Below are 20,191 nucleotides of genomic sequence, written 5' to 3'. Positions count from 1 at the left end.
CAGAATGAATGATGCGGCAAGAGGGAGGAAGGATTTTCAGCGTTCTCTGAGCCAACTGCTAGTGACACCCCACCATCTCCTATCTCCTATCCCCATTCCCTTTCCCTATTCCCCCTTTTGCTCTCTTTGATAACAGTGTATAGCCCCCAGTGCATTTATTATTCACTAGAGGCCCAGTGCATGAAATTCATGCACTGGGGGTTGGGGGGGGGGCTGGATCCCTCAGTCCAGCCTGCATCCTCTCGCAGTCTGGGAGCCCTTGGGGGATGTCCTTGGGGCTGCTGTGGAGGCAGGGGAGGCTCCCGCCACTGCCACTGCGCTTGCCAGCCATGAGCCTGGCTTCTGGCTGAGTGGCAGTCCCCCTGTGGGAGCTCAATGACCACCAGGGGGCAGTCCTGTGTTAAGCGTCTGCCCCCTGTGGTCAGTGCGTATCATAGTGACTGATCGTTCCGCTGTTCAGTCGATTTGCATATTAGCCTTTTATTATATAGGATTGAATGTTAATTCTGCGCCAATATCAGGCTTGGTGCCTGTGGTGGAAGGCGGGACGACCACCACCAACAGAGCCATGTGGCCTGAGGACCTATGATGCTCTTAGCCTGCTCCGAGCACTGCCCTTGTTTTATCTTATTCAATCCTCACAATAACACTCCTAGGCGAGCACTGTTATTATCTTCCTGTGACATGCAAGGCACGACTAGGTTTAAATGCCCTTGCGCAAGCTTATACAAGTGGTAAGTTGTGCAGCCAGGACCCCAAGCAAGAGTTCATGGTCTTCACTTGGCTCAGTCCTGCCTCTCCGACCAGCGCATGTGATTCCATCAGGCATGTGATTCTAAACCGTGGGGGCTGTTGTAGCAAATCCTGCTGCTGGACGGATTCCACAGCACAGAGTCAGTTCCCAGGGAATAGAAGCGGGTGGTTCTGATGTGTGCTCTTGGTTAAAATATCTCAGTATGGGATAGCCAGCATGGCTCAGTGGTTGAGTGTCGACCTATGAACCAGAAGGTCACAGCTTGATTCCCTGTCAGGGCACATGCCCAGGTTGTGGGCTTGATCCCCAGTATGGGGTGTGCAGGAAGCAGCTGAGCAATGAGTCTCTCTCATCATTGATGTTTCTATTTCTCCCTCTCTCTTCCTCTCTGAAATCAATAAAAATATATTTTAAAAAATACACTCAGTATGATAGAAGGCCCTGTCTTCAGTTACGTGGGAGAGAACAGGTGAATAGTACATGCAACCATAATATAATCACGCCTGTGTGTGTGTATACATGTATATGTATACTATAACATAATCAGGGCAGAGACCAACATGTAAGTCACATACACATGCATGACTATCATTACAACTATACTAGAGGCCCAATGCACGAAATTCGTGCAAGAGTAGGCCTTCCTTCCCCTAGCTGCCAGCACTGGCTTCCTCTGGCACCTAGGACCCGGGCTTTCCTCTGGCTGCAGACAGGCACCCAGGACCTGGGCTTCCCTCGCAGCCCTGGCTTCGTCCAGAAGGTCGTCAGAAGGACGCCTGGTCTAATTAGCATATTATGATTTTATTATTATAGATTAGTACATGAGGGTGTTAAACCTGCAGAACTGAATAGTGGACAAGCACAGAAGAGGGGTCCCAGACCTCTGATGGCCAACATTTGGGTTTGATGCTACTACTGAGAGCTGAGGAGGCCTTTGCCCCCTTGTCTGGGTGCACCAACCGTGAAGAAGTAATAAGCACTAACTATTAGCCATTGATAATTCAAGGGGGCATTTTTTTTTCCCAAGGGGGTATTTTATTCCCAAATTCACCATGTCCCTGGGAATTGGATTTTATTATAGCACTGGTTAGAATTAACTTTTTATTTTCTTGTTTATTAAGGTGTAATTGGCATATATTAATGTATAAGTTTAAGGTGTACAGTGTAATGATTTGACTTACATATATCGTGAAATGATTAGAGCAGTAAATTTAGTTAACATCCATCATCTCAGATAGAAAAAAGAAAAAAAGAACAAACACTATTTTCCTCCTTATAATGAGAATTCTTAGGATTCACTCTCTTAACAACTGTCTTATGTATCACACAGCAGTGTTCACCGCAGCCATCAAGTTTGCATTACGTCCCCAGTACTTAGTTATTATTTTTATTGGTTGGAGAGTTAGTTGGCATTTATTATTTTTTTACTGTGGAAAGTATTATAGATGTCCTTTATTTTTTCATTTTTGCTCCCCTCCACCTGGCCCCCGCCCTACCCTAGGCCTTCATCTCACGATTGTCTGTGTCCATGGGCTATGCATATATGCGTATACGTTATTTGGTTAATTTCTTCCCTCCCTGCCCCCCTCTTCCAACTCCCTTCCCTCTGAGGTCTGTCAGTCTGTTCCATGCATTCATGTCCCTGGACTTACTTTGTTCATCAGTTTTTATTGTTGTTGTTCTTTAGAGTCCACATATCAGTGAGATGATGTGATATTTGTATTTCTCTGGCTGGCTTATTTCACTTAGCTTAATAATCTCCAGGTCTACCCTTGCCCTTTCAAAGGATAAGAGATCCTTCTTTTATACAAATGCATAGTATTCCATTGTGTAAATGTGCCACAGCTTTTTTATCCACTCATCTGCTGATGGGCACTTGGGCTGTTTCCAGATCTTAGCTATTGTAAATAGTGCGGCACAGGGGTGCATATATCCTTTCTGATTAGTGTTCTGGAATTCTTAGGATATATTCCCAGAAGTGGGATCACTGGGTCAAATAGCAGTTCTATTTTTAATTTTTTTTCTTTTTTTTAAAATTAAATATTTATTGTTCAGATTATTACATTAGTTACTCTTTTTTCCCACCATAACTCCCCTCCACCCAGTTCCCACCCCACCCTCCGCCCTCACTCCCCACCCACTGTCCTCATCCATAGGTGCACGATTATTGTCCAATCTCTTCCCTCACCCCCCCCCCCCCAAGAATAGTCAGTCCATTCCCTTTCTATGTCCCTGATTCTATTACAATCACTAGTTCATACTGTTCATCAGATTATTTATTCCCTTGATTTTCAGATTCACTTGTTGATAGATGTGTATTTGTTGTTCATAATTTGTATCTTTACCTTTTTCTTCCTCTTCCTCTTCTTAAAGGATACCTTTCAGCATTTCATATAATACTGGTTTGGTGGACTCCTTTAGCTTTTTCTTATCTGTGAAGCTCTTTATCTGGCCTTCACTTCTGAATGATAGCTTTGCTGGATAAAGTAGTCTTGGTTGTAGGTTCTTGGTATTCATCACTCTGAATATTTCTTGCCACTCCCTTCTGGCCTGCAAAGTTTCTGTTGAGAAATCAGCTGACAGTCGTATGGTACTCCCTTGTAGGTAACTGATTTTCTTTCTCTTGCTGCTTTTAAGATTCTCTCTTTGTCTTTTGCTCTTGGCATTTTAATTATGATTTGTCTTGGTGTGGTCCTCTTTGGATTCCTTTTGTTTGGGGTTCTCTGCACTTCCTGGACCTGTAAGTCTATTTCTTTCACCAGGTAGGGGAAGTTTTCTGTCATTATTTCTTCAAAGAGGTTTTCAATATCTTGCTCTCTCTCTTCTTCTGGCACCCCTATAATTCGGATGTTGGTACGCTTGAAGCTGTCCCAGAGGCTCCTTACACTATCTTCGTATTTTTGGATTCTTTTTTCATTTTGCTTTTCCGGTTGGGTGTTTTTTGCTTCTTCGTATTTCAAATCTTTGACTTGATTCTTGCAATCCTCTGGTCTGCTGTTGGGAGTCTGTATAATGTTCTTTATTTCAGTCAGTGTGTGCTTAATTTCTAGTTGGTCCTTTATCACAACATCGAGGGTCTCATTAGATTTCTTGAGGATCTCACTACATTTATCGGCGGTCTCACTAGTCTTCTTGAAGATCTCACTACTTTTATCGGCGGTCTCACCAGTCTTTTCCAGGGCCTTATTAAATTTATCGGTGGCTTCTAGACAGTTCTTTAAAGACTTTAAAAGTGTGGTTTTGAACTCTATATCCAGCAGTTTGCTTTCCTCCAATTCTGTCGTTTGTGTCCTGTTTCTTTGTCTTGGCATTTTTTATGCTTCGCTGTGTCGATAGAGTTCCTTTCTGTGCTAAGTGTCCCAATTACCTGAGGTAGACACTCTTGGTGCACCCCCTTGTGGTCTTTGTGCACAGTCTTGTTGTAATTAAGCCTTGATTGTTGTAGTTATCACTGTGAGGAACTGACCTCCAGGCCAATTGGCTGTGAGAATCAGCTGTGGCTGCAGTGGGAGAACTTCTGTGCTGGAGACACCCCTCTGGGGCTAGACTTGCTTCGATGGGGCTTTGGTGCTCACTGAGTCTGCCCCCTGTGTGTGTCTTTTATGGTTCCACGGAGCTGCAAACTGGATGGTCCCACTTTGACCTCTGGGCTTCCTGGCTCCTGGATCTCTAGGGAGGTGCTAATCTAGCCTTTGCCTGAGGCTATCCAGCAAAAGTCTCCCTGCAGGGCTTGGGCGGGGTGGGTCCCACAGGATCAACAGGGCGGGGTTAGCAATTATGGCTGCTCTCAGTCTTGCCCTCAGAGGCTCTGCTTCTCAGTGTCCCAGTAATTGCTGCAAGCCTCACGGAGAGAAAGCTGCCCTCAGGTTCCGACCGATGCCAGACAGTCCTGCTTCTCCCGTTTGAGTCTGGGTCCCTAGAGACTCGTCCGGAACTGGAGCTCAGAGCCTGAGACTCCCTCCCAATTGAAAACAACAACTGCACCCTCAGCCGCCAGCCCGCTCCGCATGCACTCTGCACCTTAGTATTTTACTTCAGCACTGTGCCTCCTCTGAGTCTTGGTATGCTTTTCTCTTTCCTCCTAGTTGTAGAACTTCCACTCAGCCAGCCTTCCTGTGGTTCTGGATGATGTCCGTTCCGTCTTTTAGTTGTATTTTTGAAGTGGTTGTTCGAGGCAGCAAACTCCGGTGTTTACCTATGCCGCCATCTTGGTTTCTCCTATTTTTAATTTTTTGAGGAGTCTCCAGGCTGTTTTCCACAGTGGCTGCACCAGTCTGCATTCCCACCATCGTGCACAAGGGTTCCCTTTCCCCCACATCCTTGCCAGCACTTGTTGTTTATTGATTTATTGATGGTAGCCATTCTGGCATGTGTAAGGTGATACCTCATTGTATTTTCAATTTGCATCTCTCTGATGATTAGTGATGTTGAACATTTTTTCATATGTCTGTTGGCCATCTGTATGTCCTCTTTGGACAAGTGTCTATTCAGGTTCTTTGCCCATTTTAGTTAGATTGTCTTCCTTTTGCTGAGTTGTATGAGTTCTTCACATATTTTGGAAATGAACTCCTTATCAGACGTATCGTTGACGTATGGTTGGTGAATATGTTCTCCCATATAGTGGGCTCCCTTTTGGTCTTGAGGATGGTTTCTTTTGCTGTGCAGAAGCTTTTTAGTTTGATGCAGTTCCATTTAAAAAATTCTTTCCTTTGTTTCTCTTGCCATAGGAGATGTACTGGTGAAAATTCTGTGATGTGAGATGTCTGAGATTTTGCTGTCTATGTATTCTTCTAGGATTTTTATGGTTTTCTGACTTACATTGTCTTTTATTCATTTCGAGTTTATTCATGTGTATGGTGTAAATTGGTGGTCTAGTTTCATTTTCTTGCATGTATCTGTCTGATTTTCCCAATATCATTTATTGAAGAGACTGTCTTGACGCCATTGTATGCTCTTGCCTCCTTTGTCAAATATTAATTGACCATAATGGTGGGGGTTGATTTCTGGGTTCTCTGTTCTGTTCCATCAATCTATACGCCTGTTCTTGTGCCAGAACCAGGCTGTTTTGCTTACAATAACTTTGTGGTATGGTTTGCTATTGGTATTGTGATCCCTCCACTTTGTTCTTCTTTCTCAAGATTGCCGAGGCTATTCAGGGTCTTTTTTGGGTTCCATATAAATTGTATTTAGTTACTTATGACTGGAAGTTTGTATCTTTTCTTTCGTCCAATTCCCTTCCCTTCTGGTAACCACAAATAATATGATCTAATTTTCTATGAGTTAATTTTTATTTTTTTAAGATTCTACATATAAGTGAACTCATACAATATTTGTCTTCCTCTGACTTGTTTTACTTAGCATAATGCCCTCCAAGTCCATCCATGCTGTTGAAAATAGCATTTTCTCATTTTATATGGCTGAATAATATTCCATTGCATCTGTCTGTCTACCTATTTACCTTATATTTTCTTTATCCATTCATCCGTTGATAGACACTGAGGTTGTTTCTAAATCAGGGGTCTTCAAACTTTTTAAACAGGGGGCCAGTTCACTGTCCCTCAGACTGTTGGAGGGCTGGAGTATAGTTTAATAAAAAAACTATGAACAAATTCCTATGCACACTGCACATATCTTATTTTAAAGTAAAAAAACTAAATGGGAACAAATACAATATTTGTATTTGCATGTGGCCCGCGGGCCATAGTTTGAGGACCCCTGTTCTAAATCTTGGATATCTACACTAATAAAAGAGAAACATGCAAATTTGTGTCACTCCACTACACCCACCAGCCAATCAGGATGAGTATGCAAATTAACCCAACAAAGATGGCAGTTAATTTGCATACCCAGGCACAGAGCGAGGACTGAAGGCTCTGGCTGGAGTGAAGACTGAAGACTGAAGAGCCTCACTGTGGCTGGAGGGGAGAAGCCTAGCTTTAAGGCTTGGCTTCTCTGCTGCGGCCCGACCAAAGGCCTGGGTTCTGGGTGCAGGAGGAAAACTGGTGCCGGCAGCCAGAGGAAGGAAGGCCTATTGCACGAATCTTCATGCAATGGGCTTCTAGTTATAAATAATTCTTCTCTGAAAATATGGGAGTGTAGCTATCTCTTTGACATAGTGTTTTCATTTCCTTTGAATATATTCCCAGAAGTGGAGTTGCAGGATTATATAGTAGTACTATTTTTTTATTTTTGGAGGATCCTCCATGCTGTCTTCTACCAACAGTACACAGAGTTCCTCTTTCTCTATATCCTCATTGGCATTGGTTTCTTATCTTTTTAACCATGGCTATTCCTACAGGCACGACGTGGTACCTCACTGTGGTTTTGATTTGCATTTCCCTAATGATTAGTGATGTTGAGCATCTTTTCATTTGGTTAGCCATTTGTGTATCTTCTTTGGAAAATGTCTGTTTAAGTCCTTTGCTCACTTTTAAATTGGATTATTTGTGGCTCCCCATGGCAGGTCAGGGCTGGGAGCCACACTCAGCGTGGGTGGGCTATGGCTCAGCTCCCTTGCCTGGGTAGGGTAGGAGGGCCCATGTTAGGCACCTCCCAAACTTTCCAAATAGGCCTCCTGGTCTGGAGGGCCAGGGGCTATACTCAGCAGAGGGAGGGGCTGTGAACAACCTCCCCCTGCCTGGGCATAGCAGGGGGACCTCCCTGCCTGGTACTGGCTCTGCTCTGGCATGGTCATCTCTGCCTGTCCACCTGTGGGCTTGAGTCTTGCAGGGCTATGCAGCCTCCGGGTGTTCTCATCAGGCCTTCCAGTCAGATGGGGTTGGGCTGGCGCCAGGACTCAGCTCTCCTGCCTGGGCGAGGGCAGACCATCACCCCGCTGCCTTCCCTGGCCAGACTGTGCTACAACTTGGCGCTGCAGATGAGCAAAGCCGCTGGTTGGGACTGCGACTTGTGCTCTGCCTGTGGGAGCTGGGTCTGCCAAGATCTGAGTGCTGGCTGTTGGAAGCCCCTCCTTCCTTCTTCGTCACAATCAGACCCCCCTGCCTTCTCTGTGGGGTGGGACCAGAACGGGGTTCTCACGAAGCGACCCTACAATGTTGGGGCAGCTGGAGGTCCCCTCGGGGCTCCCTCTTCCTATGGAGGAACCGTAGGCTCAGGGTGACCTCTCTGCAGGGTGCTGTGCCTGCCCAGGGGCGGCGCCCGTGGGCACCATGTCGCTGCCCCTCTTCTCCTTAAAGTGCCGACTGTCTTGGCCTTTTCGGGGCCGGGGATGCTTCGGCCTCACCCGTGTTCCCTCAGGTGCTTGTCTGTGAACAGTTGTCAGTTTCTCTTATGGGGGAACGAAGTCAGGAGCCACCTATGTCACCGTCTTGGTGACTTCTATAAAAATGCCCACTCCTTCTAATAATTAAATATGATGGATTCACCGGAAGCTGAGCCAAGCAGTGCAGGCCAGTTGTGCAATCTGATTAGAAGCAAGTAGTGTTAATTATGAGGGCACCACATGTGAAGAGGAGGTGCCCCAGCTGTGGGGTGTGGGGTGCTGGAGGGCTGGCTGGCTCATGGGCACCTGCCCCCCAGTTCCGAGAGCGCAGAAGCTTTAATTTAGCCACGCCGTCCTCTTTGCCTGAATTAAATTATCCATCTAACCATATTTAAATTAACCCCGAGGCTTCCTGGAGAACATAAAAGTTATTTTGAATGATTTCCACTGCCGGGATCAGCACAGTTCCCTTCCCAGCTGGCTCGGTAGGTGCGGAGCAACACAGAAACCAATTTTTAAATTAATACAATTTTGTGTTCGTAAGGAAGCCATTATTTTTAATTATCGAGCATTTTCCTCAGCCTGGCTTTCCCAGTTAATAAAACTCAGCTATTTAGCGCGCTTTTTATTTTTGCAGAGGGCAGGCTTGGGGAGGTAGCTTCCCCTGTGGGATCCCCCCGCCAGAATGTTTGGCTCTCACCAAGCACCCGCCTGTCACAAGGAGGCTCATAAAAAACCCAGGGAAAAGGAAACGCTGGCGTCAAAATGGCCCTCCTGGGCCCATAACGGGTGACTCCAACTAGCTCGCGGGGCAGAGATGGGAGCTGGTGATCTGAGAACCAAGGAAATGAACGCTGGGCTGGATCCCCCCCAGGGAGGCGGCACTGGAGCACAGCAGGAGAGGCTGCAGTGAGACTGGCAGAAGAACCGTTTGCCCATCCTGCCTCCAGTAAGGGAAGCACAGAGGACACTAGTGAGGAAGGCCCGGGAGTGTCCATGTCTGGCCACTTTTAAGGCAGCAGTCCTGCCGTGGAGAGGTTAGTTATTCACCTTCCGAGAGGAGAGGTCTGGCGCAGATGCCATCTTCATTTCTTTCTGGGCCGGTTATCTGGGGTTTATTTATTTTATTTTACTTCTTTTTCTTTTTAATCCTCATCCGAGGACATGTTTTTTTTGATTTTAGAGAAAGAGGAAAGGAGAGGGAAGGAAGGGGGGAGGAGGGAGAGAGGGAGGGAGAAAGGAAGAGAGAGGGAGAGAGAGAAAAATATACATTGGTTGCCTCCCCTATGCACCCACCTGCAACCTGGGTCTGTGCCCTGACCAGGAATCGAACCTGTGACCCTTTGGTGCATGGGCCGACATTCCAACCAACTGAGCCACACCAGCCAGGGCTGTCTTCTGGGATTTAAAAAGTAGCTTCTCACCTGGCTGGTGTGGCTCAGTTGGTTGAGTGTTGTCCCGTGCACCAGGGGGTTGCAGGTTTGATTCCCGGTCAGGGCACATACGGGGTTGCTGGGTCAATCCCCAGTAGGGGGCATTCAGGAGGCAGGCGATCTATGTTTCTCTCTCATCACTGATGTTTCTATCTCTCTCTCCCTCTTCCTTCCTCTCTCTGAGATCAATAAAAAACGTATTTAAAAAATAAAAAATGGCCGAAACCGGTTTGGCTCAGTGGATGGAGCGTTGGCCTGCGGACTGAAAGGTCCCGGGTTCGATTCCGGTCAAGGGCATGTACCTGCGTTGCGGGCATATCCCCAGTGGGAGATGTGCAGGAGGCAGCTGATCGATGTTTCTCTCTCATCGATGTTTCTAACTCTCTATCTCTCTCCCTTCCTCTCTGTAAAAAATCAATAAAATATATTTAAAAAAAAAAATAAAAAATTAAAAAGCAGCTTTTCTCTCAGCTCCCATATAATAAGACTCAATGCTACACTGGGATCAGTGCTTGTGCAGACAAAACAACTCACTAAGTTTAAATAATGCATAATCAGAAGGGCAAGCCTCGGCAAACACATTACATAATGTATTTCCCCAAGCAAACACTACTTTCGGATGACTTGCTATTTTGGATGGTGGTGAGGTGGAAAGACCTGAATTGTGAGTTGCAGCTTTGACAACGATTAGCTTTGTCACTGCAAAGCAGCACCTTTACCGCTCGTGCCTCAGTGTGCTGATCTGTAGCGGCCTGTGAGCTTCCGGTTGGCAGTAACTTCATCTCAATTCTCTTAGTGTCTCTGTTATTTTGGGCATTGCTTGGTGCTCAACAAACGTTTTAAAATAAGGGGCTTGAATTAGGTAGAGTTTAAGAATCCTGGCAACTCTGATGATCTAAGGTTCTCACATGGAAAACCTAGAATAGAAAGTATGGCGGGACATCTGTGATCTCCAAATGTCTGAAGGGCTTCATTCCAAAGAGCCATTAGAGTCACTCAGGGAGGCCCCCCAAGACCTGGAATCAACAGTGGTCGAGCAGATTTTCATGATGCCACCTTAAAATCCCATTCATTCATTCATTCATTCATTCAATATTGACTGAGCACCTACTGTGTGCTTGTTACTATGATCAACACTTAAGATCGAGCAAGATAGTTATGGCCCTGCCCTCATGGAGCTTCCAGGCCAAGGATGATAAAGACACATGAACCAACAAAGGAAAACATGAGCGTGGTAATGAGGGAAGAGGAAATGGGAGCAGAGGAGGGACACAGCCAGAACCGGGCTGACAAGGACACTGTCCCAAAGGCAGTGGGTTGGTGAGCAAGGGAGAGCTTGAGGAGTGAGCAAGGTCCCCGCGCAGGCAGAGGACTCCGTGTCAGAGGCTCTGGGACAGTCTAATGAAGGTGGTGGTGGTGGTGGGGGGGGGGGGCATGGGGAAAGAGATGGCAGAGAAGAGTGGCATCTGCTATGGAGGCTCAGCCCAGAAGACCAGAACAAGCTTGTACTTGTCACCCTTCAACTTGAACTTTCAGAAGCCAGGTATGTCACATGTCTCCAGCGTCTAAGAAGGAAGCAGCCGGTCAACCTGCCGATGAATTCTCCTTCGCATTCACTAGAGCAGGGGTGGGGACCTTGTTTCTGCCAAGGGCCATTTGGGTATTTATAACATCATTCGAGGGCCATACAGAATTATCAGCTTAGCAATTAGCCTGCTGTATTTGGTCAAACATTTCATTAACTCATCCCTCACGCCTGGGCAGGGCCAGGCCAAATGATTTCATTGGGCCTTATGTGGCCCTCAGGCCGGATGTTCCCAACCATACTCTAGAGGGGAAATCCGAGGAGGACTTCTGTATTTTCAAGATCCTCACCAGGGCCAATAAGCCCCCATGCCTTTGATCTCTCCTCCTGCTCAGGTTACAAGCAACCGTCTTTTATGTCTCAGGGCCTTTGCACATGCTGGTACCCTCGCATAGGAGGCTTTCCTCCCATCCCATGCCTGGAAAATTCCTATTCATTCCGTTCTCAGCTCAAATGCCATTTTCTTAGGGTGGCCTTAACCTAAATCAGACATTTCCCATTGTCCTCACCCTACAGTTTTCTTTCTAGCCGCCATCACAATTCCCATGACTAAACTCCACCAGGGTCTTACCCCTTTTCCATCACGCCCTCCCAAACAGCAAGTCACCCAAAGTAACACTTGCTTGGGGAATGCCTTATTTAACGTGTCTGCAGAAGTTTGTCCTAATGAAGTATTCTTTAAGCTAATATGAAATGTCTTACGAGTTGTTCTTTCTGCACAAGCATTACGCGCAATTTAGAGTCTTGTCTGTTCTGTTTACCAGTAAACACGCAGTGCTGAGTACAGTTCCAAGCACATACGAGGTATTTGCAAAAGGAAACCTTAGTCGGTGCAGAGCGGGTGCACTGGAGCAGGAAGGAGCTGGTGAAATCCAGGCTTTCATGACGACCGCGTATGTCAACAGATCTACCTGAATGGGCTCCGTGCAGAACTGGGTTCACGGGTGTGTGTTCCCAGGCACACACGCATGGCTGCCTCATACCTCGCTCCTCTGTCACAGTCATTCGCCACAAAAGCACAAGTAACGCAAGCCAACGTGTAATTGCCATGTCATATTAATTATATGGAAACCAAAACAAAATTACTAACTCCCACTTCCTCTGGGAGTACTCATGACGCTAATACCAATATCATGATGGAAGATTACCTTGGAAGCAATTTTTCTTTTGTTCTGCCTCCTACACAAGCGGCTGTTTCTTGCTTTTGCAATCTTGATGCAAATCATAAGCCGGAGGAAATATCCTGGTTACATGCCTTCCTTTTCGGAGTGCATCACGCACCGAATCCATTTCAGGATAGAGCAGAAGTTTTAAATCTTAATAGAAGGGGTCAGTTTCAGTTCTGTCTTCCAAAAAGTCTAGGAAAAGAGCTTGCTGGGGGGAGGGGAGGCATTAATGTGCTTACCAATCCATCCTCAGGGCCAGCATTTTGCCATGTGAGAATTTTGGCTTTGGAGAATGCAAAATATATCTGGGGTGTGTGTGTGTGTGATTTAACCTACATTATTTTCCTTCTTTCTTTTAAAAAAATATTTTTATTGATTTCAGAGAGGAAGAGAGAGATAGAAACATCAGTGATGAAAGAGAATCATTGATTGGCTACCTTCTGCACGCCCCACACTGGGGATCAAGCCCACAACTTGGGCATGTGTCCTGACCAGGAATGGAACCGTGACCTCCTAGTTCACACATATGCGTACAAGGTCTTTGGTTGACCTTGTTGGTGTTAAGTTGTATGAGTTCTTTATGTATTTTGGGTATTGACCCCTTATCAGATGTATCTTTTGCAAATATCTTCTCCCATTCAGTAGGTTGTCTTTTTGTTTTGTTGATGGTTTCCTTCACTGTGCAAAATCCTTTTAGTTTGATGTACTCCCATTTGTTTACTTTTTCCTTTTGTCTCCCTTGCTTGAGGAGGTATATCCAAAAAGATATTGCTAAGACCAAGGTCAAAGGGTTTATTGTCTATGTTTTCTTCTAGGCGTTTTATGGTTTCAGGTCTAACATGTAAGTCTTCAATCCATTCTGAGTTGATTTTTGTATCTGGTGTAAGAAAGTGGTCCAGTTTCTTTTCTTTTTTTTGCACGTATCTGTCCTGTTTTGCCAACACCACTTACTTTATCCTGCCGTATATTCTTGCCTCCTCTGCCTTATGTTAATTGACCATAGAAGCAAGGATTTATTTCTGGGCTCTGAGAGGTCTTCCTAATACTACACATCCCTACCCATCACTCTGCTAATTAAACCTGCCACCGCCCCCCAGGGTCCTCAGGATAAATGCCAGCCCAGCAAACTATTCCCTCCCATGTGCAGCCCGCCAGCTCGATTTTTTTTTTTTTAAATCTGCACCCCAGTGTAACACATTCCCTTCTCTCGGGCCACGCTGAGTTAAAGCTTCTGAAATGCCATTCCCTTTTCTGACCTCTTTCTGTCTCACAGGCAACACTCCGGCTGATCACGCCTTCCCTTGATCTTCACCTGGCCAATTCCTGCTGCTCCTCAGGACTGACTCCCACTCCTCCACGCAGCTCCTCCTGCCCGCCTGTCAAACCTCAGGCCTGACAGGGCGGCCGGGCCCTGCTCAGCGCTCACCAGCATTTCCTGGGCCTCCTTGCGGCTGAGCTGAAGTGACCCCACTGTGTCCTCATCCAGCCCTGCTCAGTAAGCGCCCTTGTCATCCAAGCCCGCCTCCCCTTCCCCAGTAACCCTAGAGGCCATGCGCTTACAATGGCAGGGTCACAAGAGAGAGCGATTAGAGCTGCGATACCTGGTTTGATGCGCCGAGCCCCCGAGATGTCAGGGCTTGTTCCCTGCCACAGCCTCTCCTCTCCTGACGACCCCACGCAGCGTCCCTGCCCACGGGACATTAGCCTCTATGACAGCTTACATCACTCTGCTCCCACTGCCTTCTCCACTAGACCGTCAGCTTCTTGGTGGCAAGATTTCATTTTCTTTTTCTCCCTCTAGTCTACTCCCTCCATCATCCTGCATGTAGAGTTGGCACTGCGTAAACATCTTTTTTAAAAAAATTTGAAACATGGGTTTCATTTTCAGTCCCAATACAGGAGAGACTTACACCTAGGAGAAAATAAAACTAGACCTACCCAGGGGAGCAAGCAATTATAATCATCACATGCAATGGCCTCCTAAGAGTCCATTCTGTGAAATGAATGAAAAAATTCGGGGTGTCAAAAAAATTCGGGGTGAAAAGAAAGGTCAGGACCAAAGGTAAGGAGAGAAGGGCCTGCAGTCCCATGAGCCACCAGACAGCTTGGGTGAGCGGCTGCCAACTTCCCTGCCGTGGGCGCATCTGAGGAAAGGGCCACTCCCCGGTCTCTTAACCCACATCCCACTCCACCCTGCCTTTCCACCTGCTCCCCGCCAATCTCCACGAGCTGCTTTTATTTCATTCACTAAACAATTTATGAATTGAATTAAACTAAATGAGATGCAAATAAATTCCAGGCTTTCTCCCTCATTTTCAAATTACATTTTCAGTCCACTCGACCTGTTATAATCTCATAGTGATTTTCATTTAAGAGCTAAATGGATATGTGATTATTGTTACAGGAACTAACACTAGACAATTAAGTGTTGAGGTGTTGATAGATAAAGCTGTGTTCTGATTTGCATAAACATGATGCCAGCAAATCTAACCCTGGCAGAAATGCAGTTATAAGACCTGCGTGCCTAACTTCTGCTAATTACCAAGAGTCCCATTATTAAGGTTGTTAATATTCAGAGTTGGGATGATAGCCATTTTGTTTTAGGCCCACATTTTATCTTTATTTGGAAAACTCAGTCAAAATGCATAGCTGAGTACTACATGAGAAGGTGTGATTACTACGTATGATCAACTTCTACCATGCCAAGTATTAAAAATCAATCACACAGCCTTGAAATCCAGTTATGAAGGATTTAGCTAATGACCTCCTTTCATTTTTGTCTTTTTTTAAAAAAAGAATATTTTTATTGCTTTCAGAGAGGAAGGGAGAGGGAGAGAGAGAGAGACAGAAACATCAGTGATGAGAGCAAATCATTGATTGGCTGCCCCCCTGCACACCCCACACCAGGGACTGAACCCACAGCCTGGGAATTGAACCGTGACCTCCTGGCTCATAGGTCGATGCTCAATCACTGAGCCACGCTGGCCAGGCCATTTTTGTCTTTAGGAAGATACTGTGCACAGCTTGCGACTTTGCAGATAGCCACCTGATAACCTGACGTGGACAATTAGACTCCAACTAGACAAAGGCGAACCCTAAGATGGAATGGCCTGGCTCTGCAGGGCGGTCACCTGGGTCGGTTGGATTTCAGCCCAACAACCCGGCATAAGTGATGAGCCAAGTTCTCTGGACGGCAAGCCTTTTACTCTCAGGGGCTCCGAGCATTTGTTAAACCCTGCCCGGCTCCACTGTGTCCTATTTTCCTAGTGCTTATCTCCATCTGCAGTTATTCCAGTTATTGATTCATTTACTTATTATCTACCCTCTTGCCCCTTTCCGCCCACCTCTGTAAGTGAGCTGCGGGAGGGGAGGGGTTTTGTGTGGTGTGCCCTGTATTCCAGGACATAGCACAGTGCCTGGCTCATAGTAGGGGTTCAGTGAACACGTGCTGGATTTTATGAAGCCTGGGATCCTTAGGATTGCCCCCTGGGGGTCAGAGACAGTCCTGAGTGCCGGATAAAGGACCAGAGCAGGCCCCAGATGACCTGGGTGCCTGGGAAGCTGTGTGGCCTGGCGGTTAAGAATACCGGTATGTGAAATACACGGAAAGATGGAGCTGGGGCTGAGTCCCGGCTTTGCCATTTTCTACCTGTCGTGCCCTTGGATGGGTTATTTAACTTCCCAAACTCTGTGTTTTCTCACTGAAAAATGGAGATGATAATAGCTCCCCCCCATGAGGCTGCTGGAAATAAAATAATGTAAGTAAAGCATCTAAGGTAGCGCTTGTATCATGAAAGTTCTCAACAAATGTTATTTGTTAATTAAAAAAAAAAGATCCTCACCCAAGGATATTTTCCCATTGATTTTCAGAAAGAGTGGAAGAGAGAGGGAAAGACAGAGAGAAATATCGATGTGAGAGAAACACATCGATTGGTTGCCTCCTGCATGTGCTCCTACCAGAGCCTGGGCCGTAGAGGAGCTTGCACCCAAGGTACATGCGCTTGACCAGAATCGAACCCAGGACCCTTTGGTGTGCAGGCCGACACTTTATTCACTGAGCCAAACTGGGTCAGGCTGTCATGTGTTCATTTTTGAAAGATACAACTTGTAAGTTGCCTAGACTGGGGAGGCGAGGGCTGGTCAAAACTTCCTACTGTGGGTTGCTTCCCCCTGGGAAACCTGCCCTGATTCCCAGGCTGGGGGACAGCTCCTCCTCTATCTTCTCGCTGAGCCTGTAGGATGGTCCTGCATCTACATATTCCACCCAACTGTCAACTCCTTGAGTGTTTAGCAAATTACCCGGGAGGCACTGGCACCAGTTCGTCTGCTGAACTGGCCAACCAGCAGTGGGCGCTGAGGGAGAAGAAGGCGTGTGTGAAATGAGGACTCAGGCTACCTGTAGCTGTAGCAGAAGGTCAGTCCCCCCATTTTCAATCCCAGGAAACGGTGTCAGTCCCCGAGGGATACATGGCTCCTACCGTCTGGGGGAAAGACCTGTCTTTTCCTGGGAAGCTTGAGAACAGGGACATTTCCTCTGCTCCCGAGAACGAAGTGCATCCCCTACCACTTGGTGGTGACAAGTTCGGTGGAACCACTTACCCGGAGCTTCCTGCCAAAGATGGTGACTTTGCCTTTAATCTGTTCCTTTCTTAGGCGCCACTCAATGGAGTTTAGGCCATTCTCCATGGGCAGGGAGATGTTGCAGCGGCCAATGGTGGGGGTGATGGTGCCCGCTAGGACGTGGGGCTCACTGTGGAAGCTGACACCCATCCCATTGGCATACATCACCCTCAGGGTCCCGTTATTACAGAGCTGGTAGCTGTTCCGCACTTGATCTGGAGAAATGCAAGTGGGGGCGGGGACAGGGAAATAAATTATCCACTCAGTCGCAAGAGAACAGAAGTCCTGTTTTTATAGGTTTCCATGGTGCTTTGCAGCTGTCAGTCTAAGGCGGCCTTCAATTAGCACACACACAATGTTCAGGTGGGTAGCAGAGATGCTACTGATCCGTGGAAAGAAAAACATTATTAATATGTGGCACTCCAGAAACAATTATGCCGTGATATTTTTCCTTTACTCGCTGAAGACTATTAATAGTGCATTTAAAGATGTCTATCGCCTACACAGTTTGTGTCAATCAAATCCCTGATCCTTAACATATATGTTAGCTCAAATGGACAAAAATTAACAAAAACTACTAATATATATATATATTCCCCCAAAAGTATATACACTTTTTTCCTGATAGCTCAATTGATGTTTCTTTCTTTTCAGATTTAACTCATTGGAATTATTTAAAGTGCGTACATACATTTTTGGATACCACACACAATCATATATATACATGTATATTTATGTATATTTTCCCTTTTGTCTACCATCAAACCTGAGGTTGATGGGCTAGCCACAGATCAGATCAACTGCAAATCAAGTATAGGATTCTTCAAGAAAATCAAGAGACACAGCAACCGTCCTGTCTTTGGTGACTCTGCTGCTGACTCCACCACCAAGCCACCTCCACTCAAGAGAACCCTAAGGAGGTGCAGCTGGCATGAGGCAGATTGTGCCAGTGGGCGCTGATAACGGGCGCTTATCTGCCCGAATGGAACTTCCACGGGCCCATCAGACTTCTGACCTTTTCCTTTATCGGAAAGTTCCAGGAAGGAAATGCGAGTGAGAGACCCCTTTACAGATATGTCACTTCCTGATTATTTGGCCAAAGGAGTCCAGCTGGGCTGGCCTCTGAGACGCGGGCTTCGGGGGCAGTGAGCATGCGTGTACCTGTCACTCCCGCGCCCGCAGCCGTCATGTTGGGAGACGGGATCTACATCATTAATCACTTGGCAGAGCAGAAATAGAGTCGCCGAAACAGACTCTGCTGCGGGATCGCAGTCCAGAAATGTCACCATTTATCTACTGAGAGGACACTTTTATCCTCTGACAACGGGCTAACCCACTGACATTCTATCTTAATTAAAAGAAAAATTAATCTGCACAGTGCCTTTTCTCGCCAGCCCCTGTGCTCGTCTGGACTGTGTGTCATGTCGAACAGCAACAGTAACCAGGGGGTGGTCAGACACCTTTGAGACCCCAGTCTTGGCAAGAGATTGCTAAAGAGCTGTGATGGCAGGACAACCGACGCCACAAACAAATGCCTGGGAAAGAGAATCAGACTGGGAGCCACACACACACAAACATGGGGGGCTCAAGAGAATCAACAGCCGTTGAGAAGGCAGCTATGCGTCCTGGGGCGGTGGGGAGAGGTGGAGAGAGAGGTAGGAGGTGGGGATAGCACGTGGAGATGACAACTGACTGATATTTTCAGATAAGCCTGTAGACATTTCCAAACTTTTCAATGGTTTGGTATCAATGACCTTCTCCTGAATCTGATTAAGTCGTTTTCTGCAAAGTTGAGCTCTTAAAGAGTGTGTTTGCTGTGGATATTTCACTAAAACAGCAAGTGGAGGGGTGCTGTAGAGCTCTAGAAGTCTGCTGGGCTGGGTCTGGGGTGGGTTTTGAGGGTGGGGGGCTTACCTTGCACCACCGTGTAGGAGGCCTCCACTGAAGACAGGTTGGTAATGACAGTGACGTCATCGTCACGGTTGGAGTTCTCAATGTCGATGGTGATGGATTTCTCCATTTCCCGGTGCAGACTGGTCACCACCCCCGTGGGGCGTGTCACATTGGTCAGGCGGCCCTCATGGTCATAGCTGGAGGAGGACAGACACACTGTGGTTGGAACACAGCTGTTGGGGCTGAAGGCTTTCCCAACCCTCAGAACTACACAGAGAAAGGTTCATGGGGCCAGAGGAAGAGATTGGAAGGTGGGGGGACCAGGTGGTGCATCAGTCTGAGGCCCCTCGTCACAATCCTCAAAACCCCGGCCTGCCCTGAGAAATGGTGGTGGCACTTAGACCTGACTCAGCTCAGTGAAAACCTTTCCCCTGTGGCAGGGTGCACTTCATTATGCTCTCCCACGTTACTGGGAACACCAGCTTCTGAGCATCTTTTGCTCTTTGTGTGTCCCACAAAGCCCCCAAATTAACCTTCCTAAAAATGATGCTTCCTTACGTCACTTCTCTGCTGAGCTAACCACACTCTTCTTCCATTGTGGTTGCTCAATCAAACCAAAGCCTAGCACAGCCGTGGGCAAACTACGGCCCGCGGGCCGGATCCGGCCCGTTTGAAATGAATAAAACTAAAAAAAAAAAAGACCGTACCCTTTTATGTAATGATGTTTACTTTGAATTTATATTAGTTCACACAAACACTCCATCCATGCTTTTGTTCCGGCCCTCTGGTCCAGTTTAAGAACCCATTGTGGCCCTCGAGTCAAAAAGTTTGCCCACCCCTGGCCTAGCATTTGAGACCATCCATGCCCATCTAGGTCTTCCACACTCATATAACCAACTCATACAACCCACTTGTCACCTCACGGTGCTCCAGACAGTCAGCCTGGGCCAAATGCCACCTCCAGGCCTTGGCTCAAGCACAGCAGGCCTGGCTGCCTGTAACCTATTCTCTGACCTTCTGACCCCAAACCAACCCTGGCTCCGCTCCCCAAGCAGCCTTTTCAGACAGTTTCCCAGTGACTCATTTGACCTCAGTTGTCCTCAGCACCCACATCTAGTATACCAGCGATCGCTCCTACCAGAAAGTTACCTGAAATTGAACCCTCCTTTTTGATGTGTCATCTTTTCTCAAAGTGTGGAGTGCTTTGAGTTTTTAGTAGGAGCTTCATTGTTCCATTTGATGGGGGCATTTCCCTACTCTGGAAGATCCATTGTATTCAGAAAGTGTGGGCCCTCCTTAAACTCCAGGAAAGGGAAAGACACTCTTTTCATTTCAAGGTCTAAATGTCAAAGCCTTTGCTGTCTCCCAGATCAGCTTTGCTACTGGAGAAGGGATGAGAAGGAAGATGGAATATAGGAGATCATTTTGCTTGGAGGGTTAAAAAGAAGGAAAAACCACTCAACCTCTGGTGGGGGCCCCTCTGGATTGGAGGAGACTGGGACAAAGTTAGAGATGGGA

The 20,191-nt window shown here is 46.8% G+C and overlaps 1 protein-coding gene across 3 annotated transcripts in view; it reads right to left on the bottom strand.

Moving 5' to 3' along the window:
- Window positions 1-20,191, bottom strand: part of TENM2 (teneurin transmembrane protein 2) — a gene marked incomplete at its 5' end in the record, with an annotated part of 1,189,887 nt that overhangs the window by 20,403 nt on the left and 1,149,293 nt on the right. For all 3 annotated transcript variants that reach the window (XM_081092171.1, XM_081092173.1, XM_081092172.1), the window contains 2 exons: window positions 16,760-16,995; window positions 18,695-18,870. In XM_081092171.1, the coding sequence (XP_080948297.1) occupies window positions 16,760-16,995; window positions 18,695-18,870 (412 nt within the window). The remainder of the gene's footprint in view (window positions 1-16,759; window positions 16,996-18,694; window positions 18,871-20,191) is intronic.

This window comes from Myotis nattereri, assembly GCF_964212035.1.
Source record: "Myotis nattereri genome assembly, chromosome: 5".
In the NCBI taxonomy this organism is placed as follows: Eukaryota; Metazoa; Chordata; class Mammalia; order Chiroptera; family Vespertilionidae; genus Myotis; species Myotis nattereri.
This window is presented reverse-complemented; position numbering and strand designations above follow the sequence as displayed.